This window comes from Eptatretus burgeri, chromosome 1 (assembly GCF_056783735.1).
Source record: "Eptatretus burgeri isolate ZD-2024b chromosome 1, Ebu_testis_v1, whole genome shotgun sequence".
Classification (NCBI taxonomy): domain Eukaryota; kingdom Metazoa; phylum Chordata; class Myxini; order Myxiniformes; family Myxinidae; genus Eptatretus; species Eptatretus burgeri.
Window position 1 is genome coordinate 161,313,815 of NC_140961.1, and position 17,644 is coordinate 161,331,458.

The 17,644-nt window shown below is 41.2% G+C and overlaps 1 protein-coding gene and 1 long non-coding RNA gene across 2 annotated transcripts in view; one reads left to right on the forward strand and one right to left on the reverse strand.

Annotated features, from left to right (window-relative positions):
* LOC147035887 (uncharacterized) overlaps window positions 1–17,644 on the reverse strand; it is a 56,936-nt gene that overhangs the window by 23,695 nt on the left and 15,597 nt on the right. The window lies entirely within an intron of this gene.
* Window positions 6,040–9,081, forward strand: LOC147035888 (extracellular calcium-sensing receptor-like; the record flags this gene model as incomplete). Its single annotated transcript, XM_085881883.1, has 2 exons — window positions 6,040–6,339; window positions 8,337–9,081. Coding segments are annotated over 2 exons (588 nt in total), but the record flags the coding sequence as incomplete, so codon positions are not given.

Consider the following 17,644-nt stretch of genomic DNA (forward strand, 5'->3'; position numbering starts at 1 on the left):
TGGTATACAAAAATAAAAAGTCTTCGTGTTCCAATGGCTTGAGTGGAGTTTTAGCGGTCTCAGGAGACTTAGCAGTTGTAATGGTCTTTGTAGGTCTTTGTGGTTCTTCTGGTCTCTTATGGTCTGAAGTGGTCTCAAAGTTTCAAAGTTTCCAAAGGATCTTAGGTGTCTTAAAGGCTCTTGCAGTTCTAAAGTGTCTTGAATGTAATTAATGCGGACACAATGTATGTAACACATACTGACATTCTGTGCGGACAAACAGACAAATGAACAAGATAGATGTCATGCACAGCATGATACTTGCAAAATCTATAAAACAAATTTGACCTTAAAAAAAAAATGGTAGTTGAATTCATTGACCAAACATGCATATCCTCTTCAAATTTCAAGTTCATCGGATGAAAATTGACAACTTTAGAAATTTGGCCTATGTTGACATTTTGGCCTATGTTGATTGAAAAAATAATTGGTGGTTAAATTAAATGACCAAATATGCAAATCTTCTTCAAATTTTAGGTCAATCGCATGAAATTTGTCAATTTTAGAAATTTGACCTTATGTCTACCATTGAATGACCATCACAGGGACGGTACCTTCAATCTCAAAAAGTTTCAGAACGATCGCCTGAGCTATTTTCGCTGCAGGCGATTGACATACAAACAAACAAACAAACAAGAAAGAAAGATGTTGTGCATTGCACAATTCTTGTGAAATCCATGAAACAAATTTGACCTTTAAAATATTATAATTGGTGTTTGAATTCAATGACCAATTACACAAATCCTCTTCAAATTTCAAGTCCATTGGATGAAAATTGACAATTTCAGAAATTTGGCCTATGTTGACTTTTTGGCGTGTGTTGACCTCGGAAATACTTGTTCTTTGAATTCAGTGTCCTGATATGGAAATCCTGTTCAATTTCAAGTCAATAGGATGAAAATTGAGGATTTAGAAATATCACCTTTGTTGTTGACCTTTGTCCTATGTTGACCTTTTGACCTTTAGACCTCAAAAACAATAGGCTTCTTGCATATGAGGAGCTCCACCATGTGGTGAAGTTTCGTGACGATCGGATGAAAATTGTGACCTGTAGGCGATTGACCTACAAACAAACAAACAAACAAACAAAGACAGGATAATGCACTAGACCAACCAATATACTTGAAAAATCTTTGACTTTTTGCTAGTAACAAACAGAACCGATCAACATACTTGCCCAACGTTTTTTTTGCCAAGTAACAAACGGACCCAAATGCAATACCTTCTCCTCTGGTGCGAGTAACTACAACAGCAGTCGGTAGAGCACACACCTCCGCCAGTTTGAACAGTTTAGGTTTTGTGTCCCAATGATAGGATGGATCTGCCAATGGACCTGAACAAAACCTGAAACATTTTTAATCTAATCAGCTTGTTATTGTCACCTACCCAAATCATCCACCACATTTTGTCGTAATCCGTTCACAACTTTTTTGAAATAACATGCTATACTGCATGTCGTTTTTGGTCCCATCGCTCAAAGGTGAAGAATCACTGAAAATTAAAAAAAAAAATCTGATCCGGATCCAGATCTTCACCAAAATCGAATCAGTTCATCCTTCTCAAACACCCAACCTGCTCACCAAATTTTGTCTGAAACCCTCTATTACTTTTTGAGATATCCTGCTCACAGACTGACAGACCAACAGACAGGGTTGAAAACAATCTCCATGATGTGATGTGATGTCACATTTACTGCAAATGGCTCCCTGCAAGAAGAAGGTTGGTGTGTTTCCTGCTTTTTAGAGACCAAATCAGCAACGCATGTTAAAGAAGTTTCAGGATGACAATTGGAAGGCTGCCACTATCGATAAAAGCAATTAATGAGTAGCACGAACAGTTTAGGGAGACTGGCAGCATCATGCAGAGGAAGGTGGTAGGCCAGCTGAGTATAAGTGGTGAGGATGTTAAACATGGTTGCGATTCATTCGAGTGCAGTCCCCATAAGTACATTTATATTCAGAACATGATCTTGACAAAATTATGATAAATGTTCTTTCACATGCCGCAAACTGCATCATTGTATTCCATATCATTATTTTTTATTTTGGTTTAAATTTGGAATGGTAGTTTGTGCACACTCTGTATTTTGACTGTTTTTTATAAACAGATTTCTTCATTTAAGGACTTTCACTGAAGAATGTGTTTTAATTTGTTCTGTAAAACATTAAAATTTGGTTTCATATTGGAGGACTAACAGATATGAGTGTGGTGTTGATGTTATTAATGTTGTTACCCAGCACACGCGAAGCCAAAAGTGGGGTAAAGAATTGGTTCATGTCTGTATGTCCATCCGTCTTACAGTTGATGATTGTCAGTTTATGATCGAGGAAGAGCTGATTTAAATGGAGTGTTATATTTTCAACACGAAGCTTAACATGACTACGAGGAGACAGACAACCTTGCCGTTTTACTGTACTTTGGCCCTGAATTCATCCCGACTGCACATGCGTAGACAGAGGAGTGAGATAATATTTTTATTCTTTCTGCCTGCATGGCAGTCAAACAAAATTGAGAATCATTCAAAACGGGAAAGTTAGTGTTTTTAATGATGTCATAAAGGACACAAACAATAGGTATGAATAACGATTCCAACATGGTAGATGGGGTGATGTAATAGCCACTGGAAGAAAAAAACGGTGGTAAAACCTGGAATTAATTTTTATATGCACCTTTAAACCTCTATTGAACTATACACTTGAAAACTATATAACAAAAATCGCCTTCAACATACTTCCAAAAAACATTCAATTACAGGAACCCCTCAAATATGGTGGGGGTGAGGTTCATGGATAATGTTGCGATAAATGTGATCGTGGAAACCAAGGGCAAATGGGAAAAGGGGGTATCAGTTCCTGGACTTCGATAACATATAGAGGAAGGTGAGCGGAAGCTGAAAATAAACACATGAAATTGAAATAAGTGTGTAGATACAATAAATACAGCATAATAAAAAAACAATACTTTTACCTTTTAAAATTATTCAAAAACAGTGAAGTGATTTTTACAAAACAGCGAGGTTTGTGAGAATCAACCCGTGATATTTGAGGGTTGATGTAGCGAGGTGGGTGAGGGTAAAACATTACGTACTCTGCCATAAATCAAAAACAAAAGCTCGGTGTTTTTTTCGGACGTGATGACGATGCTGTTAAAGTGAATGGGGAGGGGGGAAGGATGGAGGTGAGAAAAATCTGGATGTAAAACTTGCGATGGTTGTTTGATAATCAGGAGCTGGTTGAAGCACTGCTGCTGGTTGGGTGGTTGGTGTTTTGGTGGTGGTGCTGCTGCTATCGGCCTTGTAAAATAGCTTATTGTCGTTGATTGCTTTGCTATAGCTTGCAGGTCCCTGTAAATTTCTTTATAATGCAACATAGCAGCCTCCAACGCCCTTTTACCTTTTATTCTCCTGTCCATGTATGGATTGATCACAAACAGCCTGTCAGCCAAGACCTTGCACACTTTTGTAACACCTTGGCAAGCATGTTGGTCGTTAGAGGTTCCAACACCATCACCTCCTCATCAACATCATTCTTCACTGGAGCGTATGAATTCTTCCAGATCCTCCTCCTTAAACTCCTCTTGGTGGGATTCAAGGAATTCCTCCACCTCTTGCTCTTGCATGTCTGCTAAGCCCCCTCCAACAGCATGCGCCACATTCACAATCCTCCGGACTTCTTTGTTCACTGAGAGGAGGCCCTTGAGGTCGTGCACCACCTCACTCCACAATTTTCTCCAAAACGCATTTCATGTCATAGGCTTAATCTCTTTAAGAGATTCTTCAATGACATTAATGCAGTCAGCAAGGTTGTAATTTTTCCAGCAATCGCTGACTGTCAAACAAGGGTCGCTCTCCACCTGACCTCCCGAGTGTGTGCAAGGTGTAAAAATGTCGTAGTGAGACATTTGTCCATCAGCTAGACAAGGGAGGTCATGTTTGGAGATAAGAAGACGACCTCCACATTGATGTGCACAAACTTCAGGCTTTCTCTATGACCTGGCGCATTTTGCAAGATCAGTAAAGCCTTGAATGTTTCATTCTTCAACGTGAGGTAGTTTCCCACTGACTACATGAAGCAGTTTTTTATCCAATCGGTCGACATTGCAGCAATCACCCATGCTCTCCTGCTGGCATGCCAGAATACCAGGAGCTGGGATTCCCTTTGAGAGCACTGGGATTTGATGATCGGAAGAGCAGCATCGCCTTTATGAGAAAGTTGCCTGCAACATTGCCACAAAGGAGAAGGGGAAGTCAATCCTTGGCCACCTTGAACCCCAGAGTAGTTTTTCCTTCCTTGGACAGGAACGTACGAGACGGCATTCTCTTCAAAAATAATCCCATCTCGTCGGTGTTAAAAACCTGCTCCGACTTGAATCCCTTTGCCTTAATTGGTTCCATGAGCTGCAGTTGATAAAAACTTTTGCAGCATCATGGTCAAAAGATGCTGCTTCCCTGACTAATTTCACGTGATGAGAGCAAAATCTTTTTTTTTTTTTTTTCAAACCAGCCCTTACTATTGTGGATATCTGTGGTTGAATTTGAGCCTTCGGCTGCCTCGTTGAAACATGCGAACTCCTCAATGCTTTCACCCCTATCACGGGTCCACTTAAAGGCACTTTTTTTCTGGGTTTGGTCCTTCATCGAAATATTAAGTGCCTTTTCGATCCTTTCAACACAAGGATTACGAGATTGGAACAAAATGTTTGCACTAGGCGGAGTGCTGGCAGTAACACGGCACAGTAAACTCAATGATCCCGAAATGACGGGCCAGAGATGCCGCGCTTTCACCTTGAGCCAAACGATCTAACAACTCCATAATTTTGCCCAACATCATCATCTTTCTCTGCCTTTTGGCACAACTAACATGGTCCATCGCTTTAAGCTGGACACCTTTACAAACGGTGCACAAGAGACAACAAAAAGCTCGTAATGGAGGCTCGGTAATCATACACGCAAGTAACGAATGCAAACAGACTCATCTCAGGTCAAAAACTGTGATTGGTTGAAATGAAATACCGCAATAACAAAATCGTAACACACTAGGTTGGCCATGATTGGTCGAAACCCTCTGTATTAGAACCCACGATATTTGATGATTCACTGTATATCGAGGGCATGGTATATGGGAGTGTGTATATCGATTGAAGAAAAGGCTGCCAATATGGACACGTATGACGCTGATGCAATGTTAATGGGGATTTATTCACCTAATTCAGTAACGTGTGCCGTTTACACAATAACACCCACAAACCCTCCAACATCATCATCACCATCATCTCCATCAACTCGTTTTTATCATCACCATCATCAACATCGCCATCACATTACTGGATCAAGTTTATCATTGTTATTAAAGGTAAGTTTCATTATCTTAATAACTCAAGAGAATAAACTTTATTTTATGTTCTTCATACAGGAAATCGAGCCTGGTGTTGGCTTAATGGAAAAGGTGGCTGACTTAAAATCTTTGGGTCTTGAGTTTGAGCCCCTGTGGTGCCGGTAACCAACTCAACCGGAAACCAACACCAGGTGGGTTGACTCAGCCTGTCATCCTTCCTCGGTTGGCAAAATGAGTACCAGCCTACTGGAAACGGAGCACTGCATCAGCAGCATAGCTGTACTTGCAGCAATGATACAACCAGCACTCGCAGGCGACATATTAAATAATAATAACTAAACATATTTCATGTTCTTAATAACTCTTCTTTTATTCAAGAAAATAAATAGCACGAAAAGAATGCACAAGCATGGTAATGAGGGTAAGGTTTGGACAAATTTTAAAGCTGAAATTCTTCACCCTATTTTCCCCATTACCCCCAAAGTTTGCCGATTTCTGTTTCATGGGGATTTTTAAGAACATAACCCCCGTGAATGGCAAAGCCCTCCTTTATATACTTGAACAATGCATGGGGTAGCGTCGTGTTCTGTGATCTCTCTAGTTGCTGATTTATTGAAGAAAATTTTAAAATGAGGAAGTAATTGTTTTCCTTCATTGTAAGTTCTGATTTCATAAGTTGAATGTACTTTTTAGTTTTTACCCTCGAGGCTTTCGTTGGGCAATGGGAATGGTTTTTGCTGTGAATGAGATCAATGAAAATAGTTCCTTGCTGCCCTTGACAACACTTGGCTATAACATACATGATACTTGCTTTAATATGCCAAAAACAGTGAAGCATTCTTTACAATACATGGAAAAAGATCTGGAGGAGAATATGATTTGTGTTCATAATGCTGTCGTCGGTACATATGGATCAACACTTGCCCTGATGATGGCTCGTCTTTTTGGACTTTATTACATCCCTCAAGTAAGATTACTATGAACGGCAAAAAACCCTTTCCATTCTCAGTCTTAGATAACGGAGAAGTAGTGTGGTTAAACATAATATCAATACTTTTTGTGTTTGCAGGTGAGATTCATTTAAAATGTTCTTTAAATGAGATATTCACAGTCGTCCAAGAAATGCCAATGTAATATACAACGAGATGTAATTATTTCAAAATTTTATCTGTCAAACTTTTGGAAATATAGTAAATTTTATCGATACATCTTGTCTTTCATCTGTATTTTACTCGTCAGTGACTGGTGGATAGTTAAATGTTAAATACTAGAAGGGCACTTGGTAGAGCATGTATCTCTGCCATGCAATGCCTGATCCATGAGAACATATCAGGACCAATCAATATGTTTTTGAAATCTCATGGTATGTATCATTTTTGGCCCAATCTCTCAAAGATGAAGATTCACTTTAAAAATTCACATATCCAAATCTATATTTGGATCTTCATCAAAATCGAATCAATTCGTCCATGGCGCGCGCACGCACACACACACACACACACACACACACACACACACACACACACACACACACACACACACACACACACACACACACACACACACACACACACACAACCTGTGCACCAAGTTTCGTCTGAATCCACCCACAACTTTTTGAGATATCGTGCTATATATCGGTTTAGTCCCATCTCTCAATGGTGAAGAATCACTTTAAATTATCAGATCCGGATTCGGATTCGGATCTTCACCAACATTGAACCAATTCTTCCTCGTCACATATCCAACATGTCCACCAAGTTTCGTACGAATCCGTCTGCAACCTTTTGAGAAATCGTGCTATATCTCGTTTTTGGCCCTATATCTCAATGGTGAGAATCATTAAAAAAAATTCTGGTTGCCAGAAATGGATCATCACCAATATCTAACGAATTCATCCTTGTCACACACCCAACCTCTTGACCAAATTTTTTCCGAATCTGTCAACAACTTTTGAGATATCCTGCACAAAAAAACACAGATAAACAAGAAAAAGACATCGTGCAGAGCATGATACTTGCAAAATCCACCCCCTCTCCAAAGGTTGTCATGGATACATCAAATTGTCCCTTTCATTGAGATTAAAATTCACAATCTTAAATCAAAGCTCAGGTCAATCGGATGAAAAATGATTCTTTTTCAGATTGAAATTGATGATTTCAGAAGTTTCACCTCGAGTTGACATTTGACCTTTTAACCTCAAAAATAGTTGGTTTCCAAATTAATTGATGCACTATGCAATTGCTGCTTCATTTTCAGGTTGATCAGATGAAAATTGACGATTTTTCAGATGAAATTTAATTTTATAATTTGACCTTGAGTTGACCTTTGAGATTTTGTCCTCAAAATAGTTTTCTTAATTCAGTAATGCACTATCCCAAATTGCTGTTTAATTTTCAAGTCAATAGGATGAAAAATGACGATTTTAGAAATTTGACCTCAAGATGACCTTTGACTTCAAAATCAATAGGCTTCTTGGTTGAGAATACCTCTACAACTTGCTGAAGTTTCATGAAGATCGGTTTAAAATCGTGACCTGTCGGCGAATGATAAACGGACAGACAAACGGACAGACAAAATAACAAAATCGACTGACCAATATACTTGAAAAATCTTCGATTATGCAAGTAACAAACAAACAGACAGACAGGTGTGAAAACATAACCTCATTCCGTTCCACTTCGGTGGCAGAGGTATTGATACAGTATGTAAGAAATTTAATAAATCTCTTAGTCTCATTCTTCTCTGAGCCTCAATTTTACATGCAAAATTATTGGCATTTCTTGAATTGCTTTATCCTGCTTGGAAAACTATTTAATGACCATTGTTCAAATATCCCTTCATAATCTTTTACCCCATCATTAATATGATAGGTAGATAAAGTAGAAAACAAAATGAGAATGTTTTGGTGTTATGAGAGTGTCACAATAGGCTGGTTGAGATTGTATTTGTGATCTATTTCAGGTGAGCTACGCCTCATCCTGCAAATGCTTGAGTGACAAATTACAGTTTCCGTCCTTCCTCCGCACCCTCGCAAGTGATCAACACCAAGCTACAGCACTGGCACATCTCGTGCAACATTTCTCTTGGCTCTATGTTGGTACGATTGCGGTGAATGACGATTATGGACGCCCTGCTGTTGCTCAGTTTGTGGAGGAAGTAGAGCAAAATGGTGTTTGCATTGCATTTCGTGAAATTCTCCCACAGGTTAAAGATGCACAAGCAATTTCTCTTCTTGGTAAGAATATTTAAAATGTGGATATAACACTCATCATCTTACTATAATTCACTGTCTATCTGTCTGTCTGTTCCCAGGTACCGCAAAAACGACTGAACCGATCGCAACCATTTTTTGGGTGTGTAATCCTGGGACCCCTTGGAGTAAAATAGGCATAAATATAATAACACGACCCCCTTGACGACTCCTGTATGGAGCGGGTGTTTCTAGTATTATACTAAATTTGTCAGGTCAGGTGGCGAGGTCTGCTACTGGTACCCTGTAAGCCAGTACTACCTGTTTCAGGGTCAAGTTGATGGCGACTAAACTGTCTCCCCCACTAGTTTCCATTTGTGAACTGGTGAGGAGGGTATCTGGACGCCTTGGTGTTACAAAAACAAGATCCATTAAAGTGTGTGTGCGCTCACTTAAGAGCCATCGACTATCCAACATACTTAACAGTATTGCTACTTGTGGACAGACTAAGTTCCCAGCCCAGTAAGGCAGTTAGTCTCGGAGATGGATCTTTGAAATAAAAATCTCCCTTCCAACCCGCACAAGGCCAGCATGGAAGAGTAGGCCTCAGCCAGCATGATGACTATGCCAGAAAGGCAATGGTCCCCAGTCTGCAGCAGTTCTGAAGCCCTGGACCAAGATGGTGAGCCGGCCAGGCAAGGAACCGGGGGTGCTAGGAAGTCTTGGGTTCATCCAGGCCATCACTGGAATCAAAGAGTTGCCACATACAATGTTAGAAGTAAGGATAAAATGAGAGTTGTGGGACATAACCCCCTCCCAATTTTTTTGTAAGTTTTGGGGGAAAAGGAAAAAGCTATTTGACCATACTCCCAAAATATCATTCCTATTACCCCTACTCCCCATCTTAGCATCATATCAGCTTTGGCATTGAAAACCTTTCTCACCATAACCCCCCCCCCCCCATTTCTCCCAATATTGATATCTCAATATGTTAATATCTTATCATCCTGGCACATCTTACGATCTCTGGAATAATTGATTAATTGTAAATACCAATAATCAGGTCAGGTCAGGTATGGGAGCATGTGCCAAAACAGCTCGTCGCTGCGTCCACTTTCCGCCAGTACTCCAGGGGCCTCCGTCTGGCCATCCCCCAGGCAGATGCCAGGCCCATCCCCATCTCCTTGAGATGATGGTCAACCTGTTGCAACCATGAGGCACGTGGTCGGCCCACTGGCCTCCTCCACTCATGAGACTCCCTCGCTGAGAGAATCTGGTGAGCAGGATCAGCGTCAGGAAAACGAGCCACATGTCCATACAGCCGCAACTGACGCTCACGGACTATGCAGGTAACAAATCTCATCCGAGTCTCTCTCAGCAACCGCTCGTTGGACACAAAATCCGACCAGAGATAGCCAAGGATTCTCCGAAGAGACCTGGTACCAAAGGAATTAAGTCTCCGTCTCAAATCCCTGGTCAGAGTCCAAGTCTCGCACCCATAGAGCAAGACTGGAAGTACCAAGGACCTGAAGACTCGGACTTTCGTCCTCCCCGCACAGGTACCGGCAGCGCCACACCCCATGATCCAGTGAATCCATGACTCCCCAGGCCCGACCCAGACGTCTATTGACCTCTGACTCGCAGCTAGCAGAGACATGAATATCACTGCCAAGGTAAGTGAATCTCTCCAGGACCTCAACATCCTCACCACAAACAGACACAGACAGGACAGCAGCATCATCCAAGATGTCACCGAAAGCCTGGATCTTAGTTTTGACCCAAGAAACCCATAATCCCAACGGCTCCGACTCCTCATTCAGCACCTCGAGGGCCCCCAAAAGGATATCTAAAGTCTCCGCAAAGATGACTGTATCATCTGCAAAATCAAGGTCCGAGATCTTGACATTCCCAAATGATGCACCGCAACTTGATCTCTCCGACATCCTCCCTAAAATCCAGTCCATACAAGTGCTGAAAAGTGTGGGGGCAAGTACACATCCCTGACAAACTCCAGTAACAACTGGAAATAAGTCAGAGATGGTACCACCACACTTCACAGCACTCTCAGTACCAGAGTAGAGTTCAGACATCAGATCGATCAGTTTAGGTGGCACCCCACGAAGACCAAGAATCCTCCAGAGGACATCCCGATTCACTGAATCGAACGCTTTACAGAGATCAACATAGGCTGCAAGCAGCCCCTGCCAAAACTCTCGTCTGCGTTCGGTGAGGACACGAAATGCAAGGATACGGTCAATCGTTGACCTCTTTGGTGTAAAGCCTGACTGCTCTGGACGCTGGTGCTCAAGCAGATGGTGGCGAACCCTATCAAGAATTATCCGAGCAAAGACCTTGCCCGGCACTGAGAGCAGCGTCACCCCTCGGTAGTTGTTGCAGTCTTGGCGATCACCCTTCCCTTTCCAGAGAGGGACAACAAGGCCCTTCTTTCAGTCAGTTGGGATGATGCCTGTGTTCCAGGCAGAGCACAAAACTGCATGCAACAACACGAGTGCAGCATTTCCACCAGCCTTGAGAAGTTCAGCATGGATGCCACAGATCCCTGGAGCTTTGCCCCATTTCAACTGGTTCACCGCAGCCCGTGTTTCCACAAGCGAAGGTGGACCACAGTTGATTTGAGGGTCAGCAACAGGGATTGTAACACACCCTTGACGTCCAACACGACAGCTGGGGGATCAGCCTGGTTCAACCGCTCAAAGTAACCGGCCCAGCGGGCCTTCAATTCAGACTCCTCTGTCAAGAGCCTACCACTCTCTGCTCGAACTGCAGTGCTCCGAGGGATGGGCTTGGATGAACGTAATGCGCGAATTCCCCTGTAAGCGGGACGAGAATCACCTGTCCACAGGTGATGCTCTACCCCCTCACAGATTCCTCGCACATAGGCCTCCTTGTCCACCCTCAGTGCACGTACAGTTTTACGCCTCAGCTCCCTGAACAGCTCAGCTCTGCCATTCAGCCTGGCCCTGCGACTCTGGTCAATGGTATCCAGTGTCCCTTGAGAGACAAAATTCTTCTTTGCCCTGCGGTGAGCTCCAAGGCATCCACCGGCAACATCAAGGACGGTGGTCTTGAAGGCGCTCCACAACTCTTCAGGACCCCCCAAAGCACACAGACCCCCCAAGTGTCCACTCAGCCTGTTCGCAAACTCCTCAGCTACTCTCTCATCCCTGAGCTTGGCAACATCCAGCCTAGGCTGGGATGGTACCATTCTCCAGGATTTAAGGTGCAGCTTTAGAGTTGCTACAACAAGCCTGTGGTCAGTATTGAGGAACTGAGCACTCCGGTAGACCCTGCAGTTCTGGATCATCCTCAAACGACCGTCAATGTGGACATGGTCAATCTCCTTTGGCACACCGCCAGCGTTGGAATACCAAGTCCAGCGATGAGCTTGTGGGCGCTGAAACCATGAACCAGCCACCCTAAGTCCATGACTTCTTGCAAAGTCAAGGAACTTAGTGCTATTCTGGTTCATAGTTCCTGACCCATGGGGACCAACACACACCTCATAACCATCCCTATCAGTTCCAGTCAATGCATTGAAATCCCCCAAGACTAGAAGTGTATCTCGTCTGGGGCACTGATCAACCAGAGACTCGAGTGTGGCATAGAATGCATCCTTCACGGTGAGATCACTCGCCTCAGTCGGAGCATAAACAGAGACCAGGGAAATGACACCTAAGGAGGGACGAATCCTTAATCTCATAATACACTCGTTGACCGGTGTTACCTCAATTATCATTGGGGTCAGCTTATTGGACACAGCTACAGCAACTCCTTGCGTATGGTAACCATCAGAGCGACCAGACCAATAGTAGGTGTAACCACCCACCATTATCTCGCCGCAATCGGGTCTCCGAACCTCAGAGAGAGCTGCAATCCCGATGTCCAAACGCTTGAGCTCAGATGATAACAGAGACAGGTGATCATCCTCTCTTAGGGATAGGACATTCCAGGCACCCACCCGAAGGGCCCGCCTGAGGTTAACCTAAGGAGACCGCCGTCTGGTGGACGACACCTCAGCACCACTCCGACACACTCTCCCGCAATCTGACCCAGGGATGTTACCCCATGGTTTCCCTCCTATCATCAAAGATTGGGGGTCCCGAAGGCTTTGCTCCAATCCCGTCATCCGGTGAGCTGCCCTGTGAAGGGATGCTGCACAGGAGGTACTCCCATGGAGTGGGTTTTCAGATTTTTTTGCGTTTTGCGGAAAAAAGGGTGTTATGGTGGCCGGAGTGCAAATACTGCCACCAACCTCCTAATAAGAAGTGACCCAACTGTAGGAGGACGTCCGCAGACACAGTTGGGCACTAGATATGGATGGCCGTTGGCTCACAAGGAGCTCCTCCGCCCTTTGACAGGTTTTGTTTTTAATCCTGCTGGGTGTCCATATCCAAACACCTTCCTCACCAGAAAACCTGGTGGGGGAGACGGTTTAGTCGCCGACAACCCGACCATGGAACAGGTTAATACAGGTTTACATGGTACCTGTAGCAGGTCACAGATCGAACCTGACCTGACTGGGATGATCTCTCTGGTCTTTGAACACAAAAAGAAAGCCCATCAATATTTTGATTGTTTTGTAGTTTATCAAAGTGTTATATTCTCTTTTGGCTTTTACCACCATCGACAATGTTAATAAATAGTATGTTTGGATTTGTTTCTTGCCTTAAATATCTTTGATGGGCAGAGATGAAATGATAACCCTCTCTCGGCATTCTGGTGCAAGCTCCTCCTGAGTCACATATCATTTTTGGATTGAAGTAAACTATTTTTCCATTGATTATTTGGCATCTATCAAAGTTTTCTGTCCATTCAAGGATGTTTATATTTTTACATCCTTTATTTCATTTGTATTTAAATTTAATCGTTTGTTTATTTTATCTACTTTTGTTTTTGTTATTTCTTCAACTAGGTTATTTGATATTTTCACATTTATATTCACAAAATTAAAATTTGTTATGTTTCCTTTTAAATTCCAATTAAATAAATTATTGCTGGGTTCAATCATTTAATTAATATACCAGTAAAAAAATGGTGGCGGTAGTCCGTTAAAATTACACGAACCCAATTAATTGTTTTTTTCACTTGTGTATATCTTCACCTGTAAATATCTTTAAATTTATATAATTATCTTTTTTTCTTTAGCACTTCTCAATATTTTAATTCTTAAATATCTTAACACTAAAATAATTGTCTTTTTTTTCTTCGCAACTACAGTATGTAAATGTTAACTCTTAAATATCTTCATACTTATATAATTGTCTTTCTTAGTACTTATGTATATCTTAACTTTGAAATGTCTTAACACATATCCAGAAGGGAGGGTGTCAATACCGTTTTCTAAAAATGTATCTTTTATCATCATAGCATCCAGAGCATTTTTATTAACTTGTTCAGAGTAGGGTTGATTATTATCACTTATTATAGTATTCCCTTCTCTGTACTCTTCTTTCTTAAATAATGATCAGTTGTAACAGTTGTATAATGATCAAATTTTATAGTCCGTTTGATGAAATTCTTTTTTTAAACCCTTTTAAATTTTTGACACATTTAGGAACACTATTCTTTGAAGAATAGTATTTATAAGGAAAATCCATCATTCTCATTTCAACAAATTCATTCATGATTGTTCCTTCCAACTCATCTTAAAATTTTCCAATTACCTTTTTATTTTTCATTGAGAATAGACTACCCTAATTTTTATAATTGCTTGTGTCAACATGTTTATGTTTGTTTTCCTATCCTCATAAATGCCTTTGGTTTTAATTTACAATAAAAAACTGTCCATGGAGAGGAGAGTAACTCCTTTCAACATATTTCTTATTCAAGTTGTTAAATAAATAGTCATATGTGAGCGACTTTGACAAATCAACTATTGAAGTTCCTATGGAAATTGATTTTCCATCACGATGCTTCACCTCTCCATGTAATTAGCACAAAAGTTATCTGAAAAGATTTCCATCCATTTAAAGCTGGCTTTTGTGTTTTTGTTTTTTGTCTGTTCCCAAGATGTAGTCAGTCTTATGCTTTGTCTATCCCTCACATTTTCAATCATCTTACCAAATCCAGAATTATGCATTAGCTGATGGAAGTGTTTCTTGACGTCAATCTTCGCAACCGTTCACATGTTGGAATTTAAATCAATATATTTATTGAACCAATGACGTTAATTGAACTTTAAACTTCTCTGAATTGTATTTGTCCTTAAACCAGCTGATAGATATTGTCTCAAGTTTCTTTGATGTACCATATAAATGTCTTTGTCATCGAGTGTGGTCATTAATTTTTCTGTTGTTGTTTCATGATGGTTAGAAGTAAAAAATGATTGTTGATAATCACTTAACCACTCTTCTTTAGGGTTTCTTTTTCTGGAGCAAATGGCAAATTTTGTTTGTTATGGAGTTCTTCTGGATATTTTATATCCACTTCAAAGTTAGACCAAACTTTGGCTTTCATCAAATTATTTTTGAGAAGAGACAAGGAAATTTTGTAAGATTCCTACCTCCACCACCAAAGTAGGAAGGAGGTTAGGTTTTCACCACTGTCTGTCTGTTTGTTTTGTACTTGACAAAAAAAATTTTGGCCAAGTGTATTGGTCTGTAGCATTTGTCTGTTTGTTTGTCTTTGTCTGGTTGTCACACGATTTTGGCCACAGTTTTCAAGAAATCGTTCTGATTTTTTTGGTGCCAGTAGATAACTGGCCAAGGACAGCAACGCTTAATTTTGGTGAAATCTGAATCCGGATCCGGATCTAAGAATTTTTTAAGTGATTCTTCACCATTGAGAGATATGGCCAAAAATAATACATCGTACATTATCTCAAAAGGTTATGGATGGATTAGGATGAAACTTGTGGACAGTTTGGGTGTGTGACAAGGACAAATCGATTCAATTTTGGGGAAGATCTGAATCCGGATACGATAATTTAATTTTTAAGTGATTCTTCACCATTGAGTGATGGGGCGTTGTAATACATGAGATCAGAAACATTTTTGGAGGAGTTACAATCTGGGAGATATTTGTGATTTGCTCTTGTATATCTCTTTGAATGGACTTGTAATATTCCACCTCTTTTAGCTTTCTCGATCAACAACATATCCACATCTGAAAATAAATTTAGAGGTTGTTTAGTCATTTTACACAGCACTCCAAGCAACACTGGGTGCTGTGTAATAATGAGCTAGGTCTAATCCACATGAACAGTTCTGAAAGACCTCTCTCATGGCTTCCAACATATTGGCCAACAACAGAACATCAGTCTTGAGACAGAGGTCATGGTATTCACTGAGATTTATGCGATTGAACTTATCCCAGATATTTTGTGTGTGTTGACATTCTTTATCATCAATATGACTTGCATTAAGTTCGTTATAAAAGCACTTTTTAGGACGGAGTTGTGTTTCATTAAATCTGTCAAAGCTGTCATTGTAGTCATAAGAATATGCAGGAGACCCTCATATAACATGAGGGATTCGTTCCCGCGAAATGCCATGTTATCCAAAAACGTGTTATCGGGGCAGTATTTAACATGAAAACATGGTAGATTATGATCCAAACAGGAAAGATTTCAACCTTTTGCGGTTGAAGACCTACAAGAAAGCTCAAAAAAGCAGTAAACAATGTATAAATAAAACATATAACAAATAAAAACATTAAAATTAATTACTTTTTAATTAGTGTTGTCATGGTTGGGGTTGAATAGAGTACATATTGCTAATGGCAGGCATATTCAGGTGTGGCAGGATGTCCAGTTAAGTATGAAGGCTCAGACGATGACATGGAAGCTGATTCACTTGGGAGTTTTTGGAAGAACTCCATAACAGAGGATTGAGTGGCTGCCTTCATTTTCTGTTTGTTGACCTCCTTGTTACACTTCAGGGCATTCTCCATCTCCCTCCACACCTTGAAACTTCTCATGCAGTCAGGATTATGTTCATCAAAGATAGCCATAGCTTCATAAACCAATTTGAAACCTTTAGCCATGACCTTCATCGCGAAGGTTTCAACAGACACAACCTCTTCAGGACTTGATTCTGAATTCCTCTCTGATGTGCTCCTCCTCCAGAGCCAGAAGATCTTCATTGCTCAGCTCCTCTCTGTGTGAGAGAAGCAACTCCTCAACATCATCTTCGTCAACCTCCTCAAATCCCACTTGCAGGACCATGCCCACAATCTGTTGCCTTGCTTTGCTGACTTCAGCCTCCATGAAACCTCTGAAATCAATCACTGCCTTAGGTCAGAGTTGATGAAAATGATGGAGATGAAAGTGTGGCTGGGAATGCGCTTCCAATAAAGTCCAGTTTAATCGAGGTTAAACACCTGGCTTAGTGCATAACCTCCATCCGCAATCACTGAGTTGAAGACAGCTGGAAATTTTGGGCTGCAGCATTATCTACAGCCGCAGCTTCCCCAGTCAACTTGAGATTATGGAATGCATGGTAACTCTTGAAATGCTCGAATCACCCATGACTGGCAGCAAAAGGCTCTGAATTATTGATATCTTTAGTTGGATCACCACACAAACTCCTCACCTTCTCTTGAATGACGTTTCCAGACAAGGGCATGTTGTGTTGGGTCTGATGCTCCGTTGACATGTTCAGCATCTTCTCAATAGCATCAAGCCGATATTTTGCAGTTCCGGTAACACTGAGATTTGTTGTTGTCTGAATGCTCTTATGGATTTTATCATGATTGTCACAAATGGTTCTCACTGTAGAATCAAGAAGTCCCATCTCTCTTTGAATATCAATGCTGCACTCACCTCTATCAAACTGAAATAAAACTTTCACTTTCACCTCCAATGAATGAGACTTACTTGACCTCTTCTTCATTTGATCATTATCTCCAATGCCACTTGTTACATGTTTTGCTGCCATATTTTCAGCTGCTGTGAGTGAACGACTCACTCAGAATGACGGAGCATGAACGACTCGTTCAGAATGATGGCACACAAATGATTCGCACCGGATGACAGAGCATGAACGACTTGCTCAGAATGAGGTAGCATGGCAAAAGTGTCCCTTGTGAGTGTATGTTTTCACCCCTATCTGTCTGTTTG